This window comes from Xiphophorus couchianus, chromosome 24 (genome assembly GCF_001444195.1).
Source record: "Xiphophorus couchianus chromosome 24, X_couchianus-1.0, whole genome shotgun sequence".
NCBI classification, from domain to species: domain Eukaryota; kingdom Metazoa; phylum Chordata; class Actinopteri; order Cyprinodontiformes; family Poeciliidae; genus Xiphophorus; species Xiphophorus couchianus.
In genome coordinates this window covers 17,310,959-17,323,259 of record NC_040251.1, presented here as the reverse complement: position 1 = coordinate 17,323,259, position 12,301 = coordinate 17,310,959, and the positions used below count along the sequence as shown (strand labels likewise).

At 41.4% G+C, this 12,301-nt stretch overlaps 1 protein-coding gene across 1 annotated transcript in view; it reads left to right on the top strand.

Moving 5' to 3' along the window:
* LOC114140903 (uncharacterized) overlaps window positions 1–12,301 on the top strand; it is a 1,158,965-nt gene that overhangs the window by 37,937 nt on the left and 1,108,727 nt on the right. Inside the window, 5 exon segments of the mRNA XM_028011200.1 lie at window positions 2,371–2,522; window positions 4,696–6,276; window positions 6,279–6,471; window positions 7,980–8,165; window positions 9,238–9,411. Coding sequence (XP_027867001.1) covers window positions 2,371–2,522; window positions 4,696–6,276; window positions 6,279–6,471; window positions 7,980–8,165; window positions 9,238–9,411 — 2,286 coding nt within the window.

Here is a 12,301-nt window from a genome sequence, read left to right as displayed (position 1 = left end):
CTGGAGCTGGTGAAAAGGAAAATCAAGAATGCCAGGTTAGTAACCGACAGCTACTACTGCGCTCAAGCCCTTAGAGAAGACTTGGCCATTTGGGAAGAAAATGGTTTCGAGACAGCGAAGGGCAAGCCAGTGGCACACAGAGACTTGTGGAAAAAGATTGCTGAGCTAAAACTACAACTGGAAATAGATGTTGAGCATCAAAAAGCACACACGCATGAGGGAGTTCATTGGCGTGGGAATGATGAAGTGGACTGTTATGTCCAGCAAAGAAAGATCGTCTTTGTCGGTACCGAGAAGTGGGACAGCACTCCCAGAGGACGGGAGGTCCCAGAAGAGTACGTGGTTGAGGTCGTGCGGAGCGTGCATGAGGCCCTTGGACATGCAGGCGTACGACCTACCCGTAAGGAACTGGAGGAGCAGGATCTTTGGATCCCAGTGAAACAAGTCCAACGCGTGCTAAGGGACTGTGAGGTATGTGGACAATACAACGCAGGTCGCCGAGGGCAGCGGATGGAGGGGTTATCCATCAAAAGCACGGTCCCCTGGGGTTCAGTCTGCATGGATGTTGCAGGCCCCATGGGGATAACAGGAAGAAGAGGCGAGAAGTACCTCTTAGTGCTGGTGGATTCTATGTCGGGGTTTGTAACTACAAAAGCAGCCAGGAAAGCAAACGGCAATAGTGTTGTCGGCATGCTGGAACAAGTATGCAGTGCCCTGGGAATCCCGAAAGAGCTGCGCACGGATAATGGGACTCATTTCCGTAATTCACAGGTTGACCAATGGTGCCAGAAGTTTGGAGTAATGCGAGTTTACTCTCCACCCTATACCCCACAAGCTAACGGAGTGGTGGAACGAGCCATAGGGTTAGTAAAAAGCTGGATAGCTAAAAATGCTAACACCAACAGTTGGAGCACACAGGCGGTGGAAATAGGGCAGGCCCTGAACGACAGAAGCAGAGCCGAGAGGCCCGCCCCTGCAATGGAGCTCAACCAACGGCCGTTCACCACGAAGGAAGTGGGGCGGAGCTCCAGCGACAAAAAGGAGAAGCTGACGCCCAGAGTGCCATTCCGAGAGGGACAGCGCGTGTGGGTCAAAGCAAGGGAGCAACCTGTAAATGCAGCAGTAAAACCCAAGTTTGAGACCACTGACATCGTCAAGCAAGTACTGGATAGGAACACAGTATTGCTGAAAAGAAAAGGGATTCAAGGAGTTGAGCAGCTCAAGCCAGTTCCTGACTAAAGTGAAACAGGAGCCGGTGAAATGGCCAGTGAATCATGTACCATTCCACCCTATATCGGACTGGCCACCGTGAAAGGGGTGGTTATAATTAGAAGAACACCTTCAGGGATTTGGGCAGGACGAGCCCTGAAGAAATTGGATTGGGCTAAAAAGGGAGTCCTGTCGGAGGAGCGAGAGATGCTGATATGGGCAAGAGCTAAAAATCGCTGTCCGGTTTGTTTAGTAAACAACCCACTCCCCATCACCTGGGAGGGACCGGGCCGTGAAAAACCCAGGAAACAAGGAGCCACCGCAGAGATACTACAACATCTCCGCGTCTCTCCGGTTACGGTTTTGAACAACACCATCTGTGGGAACTGCCGGGTAGGTTACCTGCCCCGACTTCAGTTGGAGACCCAATGGAGCTGGCAGAATGAAGAACCAAAAAGCTGTTATTGCGTCTGGGATGGGGACGATCCTGAACAGAACCTGATTTTAATGCTTTTGGTGACAAAGGAACCCAGAAACAGGCGAGACGAGCAGAATCAGATGAAAATCAGAACCAAGTCCATAAAAGGAACCAGACCACCTGAATAAAACAGGAACTGGGCTCAATAAAAATGGACTGTAACTAAAGACTACAACTGCAAACAATAAATCAGGACAAAAAAACAACAAAGTGAACAGAACCAAAGTCCAAAGGATCATTATGAAGTCAGATTTAGTCGACCCAACTTTATATGACTAATAAAAACATGAACTTTAGATGACTTGTTGTTAGCTCTGCTAGCATGTCCACATAATGCTCTGCCACAGTATAAAGCTCTTTATAAAGAGCTCAGATCAATGCAAACTGGGACTGAGTCGTGTTTACTGGTGTTCCACCATTAAAGAAGGATCCAATTTTCTCCACAGGAATCCAGATTAGAGTCAGTTTTTGTTTTTTCAGCCTCTGATGGATCAGTTTTCTACTCTGGCTCAGACAGAATAATGATTATTGTCCCAGAACAGATTCAGATGGACAAACACAATTGTATTATATCTGGTATCATTATTGATACCAGTTATAGTTTTTTGTGGACCTTCATGAACATCTTCAGCTCCAGCCTGTTGCTAGTGAAATATTTCAGTGATGAAGAAATGTCTTCACAGGAGGAGCTTTGGTGAGGAGGAGCATCCATCCTGCTGTGCTTTGGGTCAGAATGTTCTGATGGATCCGGTCTGTACCAGCTGCCCCCAGTGTGGGAAACAACCCAGAACAGGATCTGGATGGCTGACAGCCAATCAGAGCAGCTGTGCTCCAGGTGAGACTGAACTCCTCCAATCAGAGCTTCCTTCTATCGTCTCTGTGGAACCAGATCCACGTCTTTAGTTGAGATTTGGAAATTTAAGGTTTAAAAGTCTTTTTGTGGTCAGTTGTTTCAACTGAATCTGTGTTTTTCCAGCTGGTGTAACTGGAACTTATGTCCAGGTAACTGGGCTTAATAAAGTCCTCATTTAATTTGAGCCTGTTCAAAAAATGGCCACAAGATAAATGTACAAATTTGACTTTTTATTTTGTTCGTTTTTAAAATTCTAAGTGAAGACTCTTACTCTGAAGGGTCATGTTGCAGCATAACATGTCATCAGGTCTAAATAAAACAAACACTTCATAGAATCAATTTGATGATTCTTACAGATAATTTTATTTGTGTTTCAGCACATTATGAGGTTAAGGGGAATGAAATAGCAGAGAGGATGGCTAAGGAGAGCAGCAATCGGGTTTTGGTTGATATTAATGTGACGTTTAGCATAACAGAAATAAAGTGTATAATAAAACAATAAAAGAGAGGTGGCAAAAGTTATAGGTCAGCAAATTGCCCAGCTGCCAATATGGTTAATCTGACCTTGCTGAAAATGATTTTTGTTCTACTTTTATTGGTTATTACACCAGGCCTTTAAGGTTCTGCTGGAAAATTGGAGTTTCTAATTTGGGAAATGACTAAAGGACAATTCTACGTAATTTCTCGCTACCTTGAGCATCTTTAATGTGATCTACTTCAAAAACTAAAATATGTAGACTTCAATCATGGTGTAGATTATTCAGGCCAGAATATCTAAAACCAAGTTTGTAGTTTTTTTTCTTTCCCTAAACGAAGCTGCATTAAAGCTTTGATTTGTGAAGCTTCAATACAGGTTTGATTTCAACCCTTTTAATGTATCTGGACCACAGTTACCATGTCTCTCTATGAAAAGGGAGAACATGGTGGATTTCACTAGGCAGAAAGTGATTTAAACTCTGTTATAGAGTTTAAATCACTTTCTGCCCATTAGAAAGTGATTTTGAGATATTGTCTCAGGAAGATATAGAAGCTTGTTTAAAGTCCATATTTCTTGAATATTTTTCAATTTCCATATAGATTTTCTATATTTCTAAACTTGTTTAGAGAAAAGTGCTTTTTGTTGCTTTTTTATGGTGTTAAAATTTTTCAAACACTGAGAGCTGAAATAGATTTGAAAGATAAAACTTTACATCCCAATGAATCAACAGCAGCAACTTTAACTTTAATAGAAAAAATACGTAAGTTGAGAAAATAGTTTTCTTTTAATACACAACTGTAAATAAAACAAATATGAGGGATTTATAGCTGAAAAAACTAAAAGAAAACAATCAAATGGTTTTATGTTTTTTATGTTGCTGAACTTTGTGTTTATTTTGCTTTATTCTTTACCAAATAATAAACCAGCAGTCTAAATGTTTTCTCTGGTCTGTGGTTATTAATACATCCCAGCCTATCACTGCTCTCATTACCTGAATCTAGTTCTGGTCCCACTGTTTTCTCCAATATATTCTAGTAACTGTAATCATATCATCAGTGTTACGTGTTCAACCCAACAACCGATGGGTTTGATTGGAAGTGGCTCTGTTTTCAGCCTTTTGTGATAAATACAATAAAACTGAACATTTTCTTAAAGCTGGTGATGATTTTGATGCATGAAGACAAAAAGGTGAAAAACAACCTGCTTTAAAACTGTTTTAACAGAAAGAGGGAAGGAATGTTGGAGTGACAGAAACCTTTATTTACTCTGACAATATAACAGTTAAAACTGTTTTTAACTGCATTGTATATATTTACATTATAAATGCAAAATGCAATAATCCTAACTATCTGTTGGGTCAAATCAGATTGGCCCAACAATTTCCAGTCTGTAATTGTTCTTTAAAAAAATCCAATCCAGTCTCTGACTGAGAAAAGTCATTTTAAATGTGAACATTAACGATGTAATGAGTCATTTCTTTGGCAGATTAGAGCTTTTTATCCAGATTTCTTTCATATAGGCTGGAAAATGCAGGGAGGAAACATTTTTCTGTTTCTATAAGGACAATGATAAGAAGAGTTGATGTTACTGAAAACTCCTGCATTCAATGACCCTGATGGTTTTGTTCCAACTTTATCATGTTCATGTTTTTTACTACAGTTGTCTTCTGTGTTTCAGCAGATGTTGGTCTGCAGGAGGTTCTAGAGGAACATAAGATCAGTGTGAGGAGAAGATGTGAATGTGTGACTGAGGGAAGTGATGAAACAGGAAGTAGATCCCTCCTCAACAGGATCTACACTGATCTCTACATCACAGAGGGACAGAGTGACGAGGTTAACACCCAGCATGAGGTGAAGCAGCTGGAGAGAGCTTCCAAGTTTCAGAACCTCCATGTTTCTGCAATCAGATGCCACGACATCTTTAAAGCCTTCCCTGATCAACATGGAGTTATCAGAGTGGTTCTGACCAATGGCGTTGCTGGTGTTGGAAAAACCTTCTCAGTTCAGAAGTTCACTCTGGACTGGGCTGAGGGACTGGAGAACCAAGATATCAGTGTGGTGGTTCTGTTTTCTTTCAGGGAGCTGAACTTGATCAGAGATGAGCAGCACAGTCTTCTCACACTGCTCCATGTTTTCCATCCAACTCTCCAGAAGCTCCCAGCAGAGCAACTGGTTAAATGCAAACTTCTCTTCATCTTTGACGGTCTGGATGAAAGCAGATTTTCACTGGACTTCAACAACAGTCAGCTGGTTTCTGACGTCACCCAGAAATCATCAGTCAATGTTCTGCTGACAAACCTCATCAAGGGGAACCTGCTTCCCTCGGCTCTCATCTGGATAGCTTCCCGACCTGCAGCGGCCAATCAGATCCCTCCTTCATGTGTTACCAGGGCAACAGAAGTACGAGGCTTCACCGACACCCAGAAGGAGGAATACTTCAGGAAGAGGTTCAGTGATGAAAAGCTGTCCAGCAGAATCATCTCCCACGTCAAGACCTGCAGGAGCCTCCACATCATGTGTGGAATCCCAGTCTTCTGCTGGATCACTGCTACAGTTCTGGAGAACATGTTGACCTCAGAGCAGAGAGGAGAGCTGCCCAAAACCATGACTGACATGTACTCACACTTCCTGCTGGTCCAGACAAAGAGGAAGAACAAGTACCATGGAGGACATGAGACAAGTCCACAGGAGCTGATGGAGGCTGACAGGGAAGTTCTTCTGAAACTGGGAAGGCTGGCGTTTGAACATCTAGAGAAAGGAAACATCATGTTCTATCAAGAAGACCTGGAGCAGTGTGGTCTGGATGTCACAGAGGCCTCGGTGTACTCAGGAGTTTGTACAGAGATCTTCAAAAGAGAGAGTGTGATCTTCCAGAAACCAGTTTACTGCTTTGTTCATCTGAGCATCCAGGAGTTTCTGGCTGCAGTCTACATGCTCCACTGTTTCACCAGCAGGAACTCAGAGGTGATCAGGAGATTCCTGGAAGAAGAATGCAATGAAACGTCTCTGGATGACTTCATGGAGAAAGTCATGGAGAAATCCCTCAGCAGTAAAAATGGCCACCTGGACCTGTTTGTCCGCTTCCTTCATGGTCTCACTGCGGAGTCCAACCAGAGACTCTTAGAAGATCTGCTGGGTCAGACAGAGAACAGTCCAGGAACCATCCAGAGAATCATCACCAACCTGAAGAAGATGAACACTGATAGAATCTCTCCTGACAGAAGCATCAACATCTTCTACTGTCTGGTGGAGATGAACGACGTCTCATTTATCAGGAGATCCAACGGCTGCTGGTTTCAGGGAAGCAGCTCTCAGTGACTGACTGTTCAGCTCTGGCCTTCATGCTGCAGATGTCAGAGAAGGTTCTGGATAACTTGGACCTGGAGAAGTACAACACATCGCCAGATGGACGACTGAGACTGGTTCCAGCTGTGAGGAACTGCAGAAAGGCTCGGTGGGTCCAGATGTTTTCATCATGTGAATGCTGATTCAGCTCTATTGTCCTCCTGGTTCTTCTTTCTTCAAGTTGCTTCTGGAGGAATTTTTGGCCTTCAACTATTTCCTTCATCTTCTTCTAACCATTCAAACATCTAAACATTCAGCTCATCCAGGACAGCAGTGCTGCAACTTTTGGTTTTTAGACATTTTGATCATGTTAAAAATATTCCACTGCTTATCAGTTTTCAGATTGAAATAAATAGAAAACCTTCAGAACTCTAAAGAAATCTCTGTTTTCTCTGAAAAATTCAATCAGCCAGAGACACATTTTACACTTTAACTCATCTCCACTCATTTGGTCGCTGGCCCACAATTCACTTTTTACGATCTTTGTTTTTATAAAATCACTATTTAGGTTTGGTGTAAACTTCAAAATAAACCCCAGCATTGTTGTTGTTGCCATGGAAACTAATTAGAAACTTTGTGAACCAACTTTTCCTCCTCCCACTAGTTTCCTCTGAGTTTGTAAATGAGAGCAAAATGTGGTGATTGTTGTCTGGCTCCAGAAACAGTCCTAGTTTCTGCCAGATCCTCCCAAAGCTCTGAGAACTCTGCTTCCAGAGCTGGAACCATTTTCCTCATCAACTCTTCATCTGCAGCTTTTGTTGAAGCTGTTAGCCATGAAGACCTGGAGAGACATGAGCTTCAACTCTTTAGACATCCCAGCCTCTTCTAGTTACTGGAGAACTTTCACTGCTTCACCATGAAAAATGCTGCTGGACCCAAACGCTCTGTTTTGGTCTTCAGCTCTTTAAGAGTTTAGCAACAATTTCTTCTAACATCCAAACCTTTGTTCCTCTGAGACAATGGACAGACCACTGCAGAGACATGGTTCCCCCTTCCAACCAGTTTGTTCCTGGTTCCTCTTAGATCAACAGTCTTCTGTCGGATCCATCCAGAACTCAGAGATCTTCATCCTGTTCTACCTCCTGCCAGAAACCAGCAAGAAATAATGTTTTAATCCATCAGATCTGTTACATAAAACAGTCTAGAAATACAGACACAATACATTTCTGCCAGTGATTGGTCAACAATCGTGTCCAATCACAAATCAGTATTTTTATTCTCTGCAGGATGTTGATGATTTATCTGGTTCCTCCCTCTAATCCATCCATCCTCATCTCATCTCTACTCATTATTTCTCCTCACATAACTTCATTCTCCCAGTGTTGATCTTTTTTTATTCCTTCATCATCCTCACCTCTTCCTCCTCCACATCCGCCTTCTCAGCCAACCATCAACCTGCTCCTCTTCCTCTGTAGAGAGGGTGGATATTACAGCTCAGCTTGAAGCATCAGGCCTCGTTCAGCAGAGCAGTTGGATTCATTCCTGACCGTCCGGTCAATTTACTGCACTCAGTAAATTGACTGTTCAATACTGTTCAGTCACTGTTATCATATTTTAGTTTGTTTATGATCCAGATTGATTTCATTAGAACTGAATTTATTTCTTCTCTAATCACAGACTTGGTGGCTGTTCGCTTCGAAAGGCTGAATGTGAAGTTGTGGCCTCGGCTCTGAAGTCTGACCCAGATCTGATTGAACTGGAAATAAATCAGATCAAACTGACAGGAAAAACCTTTGGAGACTCTGATATGAAGCCTCTGCTTGAGATCCTGGAGAGTTCAGTCAGTAAAGTGAAGGAACTGAGGTTTGTTTGTTTTCTCTCTCTCTCTCTCTCTCTCTCTCTCTCTCTCTCTCTATATATATATATATATATATATGTATATATATATATATATATGTTTGTGTATATATAAAAACTTAAAATTAGAAGGATTGAAATAAACCCATTTACATCTGTTATACTTAGCAATGAGCTGCAGTTAAAATAAAACTAGCAATAAAACATTTTTAATAGATTAACAAGAACTGGCAACATAAAAAATCTCTGTAGATAAATGATGGTACAGAACAGTCAGCTAATACAGAGCCAGTCAGGGAACATGGAGAGAGGAAGAAACAATCCTGACTTAGTTTCTGGAGATCCTGAGAAACTTTGAAAAACCTTGAGTTCCTTTTTTGGGTGAAAAGTGTTTATACAGTTTCTGCAACGCTGATAGTGGTGGTGGAGTCTAAATGAGAGACATGGAGGACGATATACAACGTTTTGCACAGTTTAGATCTGTCCCAGATGAGGATATTATGCAAAGAGACACAAAGCTGAAGTTAGTTTCTGATTTGGGAAATGGCTAACGAGCAATTCCAAAAAATGTTTCACTACATTCAGCATCTTTTATCTAGTAAAAGCTTGAAATCGTTTCCTCTATGTGATGAATCTCTATAAAATACATGTATGACTTTTTGAGACTCCTGGGAGTAAATATTTCACTGTGACTCCATATTGTAATTATTGAGCGGTATGACCTCTGACCTCACCTGCCTCCTTAACTTGGCCAGCTGCTCATTAAAGCCCCCACACCAATCTACCCTTCCTCATGCTGTGATGATACACTTTGGTTCTGAAAGTCCATTTTAATTCAAGTCCAGAACCACTAAAGGCCCGACTGAAATATTCAAACACGTCATGATAAAATGTTCTGGTTCTGCTGGTTTGGACTCTTTAAACCAGTTTGACTGGATCAGATGTTAGAATCAGTTCATCATGTTTCTTTTACATTCAGGGAAATTAATTTTCTACATTTTTATTATTTATTTGTTCATATTTCAGTTTTAACCTGCATCCTGTTGGCTTCAGCTCACATCTTTTATTCTTTATTCAGTTTGAGGGACTGCAGTTTATCAGAGACCAGCTGGACTTCTCTGTTCTCAGCTCTGAAGTCCAAACCGACCCATCTGACAGAACTGTACCTGTACAGAACCAACCTGGGAGATTCTGGAGTGAAGGAGCTCTGTGGTTTTCTACAGACTGAAGGCTGCAGACTGAAGAGATTGAGGTATATAATTATATAATTATTGATATTTCTGTGAATAATTATATATAATTGATCATAAATCAAATTAATTTCTTCTGTTGTAATAAATATTTTCTGAGTTTGTTCCTGGACTTGGATCCAGAGTTTAATTTAGTCCCTCTGTGTAACTGAGTTGGACCTGCTGATCTGAGGTCAGAACAGGACAGCATTCGGACCACCAGTGTGTAGAAATCCCCCTCATGTGAAGCAGGTCAAAGGTCATTCAACCCAGTCTAGAAAAGTGAATTCCTGGAATCTGACAGGAACAAATCAATAATCAATGATTGATGCTTCAACACTTTGATCAGAACCTGGAATGATTTTACTGACTAAAATCCTCCAACACAACATGACCCAGTACCAGGTTCTGGTTCTGGTTCTGGTTCTGAAGTCAGCAGGTCTTTATTGAAGCAGCAGCTTATTGGCATTAATATTGATGAGAATCTTTAACTGGTTCTGTTGGACTGGTTAACCTGCAACCTGTTGGCTTCAGCTCACATCTTTTATTCTGATGGCACCCTTTGAATTTCGTTATCCTTGTGACAATGACAATAAAGATTTATATTATCTTATTCTTTATTCAGATTGTATGACTGCAGTTTGTCAAAGATCAGCTGTGATTATTTGGCCTCAACTCTGATGTCCAACCCGACCCGTCTGACATATCTGGACCTGGCGAATAACGACCTGAATTATCCAGATGTTCAGCAGCTGAAGAATCTTGTAAAGACTGTAGAGTAAGTAAATGTTTCTAGTGAGTCCAGCTGCTCTCAGCATATTGAACTAAACCCAGTTAGCATCAAAGCAAAGATCCAGTGTTCCCAGTAAAGCTGCAGCTTCTCAGTGGGAGGAGAATGGTTCAGGCTTCCTGATTGGACACAGAGACAGCAATCAGCCAATCAGAGGAGCAGCAGCTTGCTGTGTTCCTGCATTTGTGTTGGTGTGAAGATGAGTGTTGTTGCTGTGTCCATGTCTCCAGGAAGTCCAGCTGGACTCCAGCGTCCAGCCGTCCAACATGTCTAGAGACAGTGGTCCTCATCCATCAAACTGTGGCAGCAGCAGATCTGATCTCAGATCTGTTTGTTCTCTCAGTTCAACAGGAAACAACTGATCAGGTTCATCTTGGTCACAGCTCTGAGATCAGTCTGACTGCAGCCTGGAAACCATCTAGTGGATGTGCTGCGTCACTGACTGCTGCTGGAGAGAGGCTGGAAACACTCACTGATCTGCTCTCTCCTTCCTTCTTCTCTCTGCAGGTTCTGATCTCTGTGAAGTAGAAAATGGTCTCAGTGTCCTGCTGATCCTCAGAGGTTGAAGCTGCAGCAGTTTGAGTCTAAAGAGACTCTGACTGGATCATGATGATGACCTCTGACCTCCAAGGTTTTCCTCCTGTGTATTTTCTCATGTCTGTCATTTAGTGTCTGATATTGTTTGTCTCTTTGGATCAATAAAGATCCAATTCAAACTGGGCTCCATTTAGAGGCTTCATGGAGTTTTGATCTGAACTGGATTCAACTGGAAAGTTGATCTTTTTTCTCTCTGATTCATTTTCATCCTGGAACCAGAAATGGTCTGAGAATGAAAGACACTTCAAACCTCTTTTCTCTGCTGCTTCTTCCTTCTGCTGACATGAAAATGTTCCTCAAAGCTCCACAGATAAAAAGATGCTTTACTGGAAACTGCAGAGAAACTTCAGCTTCCATCAGAGAAACCAGTTTAACCAGTTTAGAACTGGATGTCCTACAGAAACTCTGATCTTAGAGCAGTTTTCAGGAACATGTGGAACCTGGAAAAAAAAAGATTTTATATATTTTATGTTCATTGTAAAAACTAAATCTTGAAGTTTTACGTCATCATTGATTCTCAGCTTTAATTTCTCTGTTTGTTTTGGTTTTTACTTTTTTAACTCCATATTTCATGTTTTGAGTTTTCTAGAGAACTTCAGGCTCTTTACTGTGATTTTACTGATTTATTCAAACCTCAGAGAATCACTGGGATAATGTGCTGATTGGTTCATGTTTGATTTTCATAATTCTTCTAATGCAATGTGGGTTGCTGGATGTTTAACGACCAAATAAAGTTTTTAAAAAATCTTTGTGTATTTTTATGCAGCTGACTGTGTACACATATAATAACTAAACCTTCATTTTAATCCTCCATGCCATTTTTGCTGTATTATAAGTTTTCACATTTAGTTTCACAGCTTAAATTAGTAAAAGCAGAAACATCTCAAGTTGATTTCAGCTTTAAGCTACTAATTTAGCCAGCAGTTTATTTTTGCAGTATTCAGACTGAAGATGTTTTTTTAATAAAACAGATGAGAATCAATCTTTTCAATCAAAACTCGATTAATTAAATCAGCTATTGAATTAGAATAATAACTTGTATAAAACTGCCATTTCTGTCTGGTTAATGGTGCAGCAGATCCTGCAGGGGGCGCTCTGGGGCCTCAGTGTTCAGGTCGGTTACAGTCACATCTCCCAGACTCCTGAATCTTCTGGTTCCTTCCTGAAATGATTTCCTGCAATAAAATGTTGGTTGGAAATGAGCAGAAAACTGAGAAAAACCTGAAAAAGTTCAAATCTGACCTAAAGTTTTACAGCTCAACTCATACAAAGGAAAACATGAAAATAAAGGTGTTTATTGTCACCTGGAAGGAGGCGGAGCCTCAGCTGGGTCAGGGGGCGGAGCCTCAGGTGTGTCAGCTCTAGTCAGGTTTGGATCAGAACCGGTTCAGACTCCATGCAGCAGCAGAGCAGAGTCTGGATCAGGTGAGTGTTCACTTCTTGTTTTGCTGATGTTTTATTTACAATGTTTCAATGTGAAATTAATCCACAGCATAAACTGCTGTATTTTATATTTCTGTTTTTTT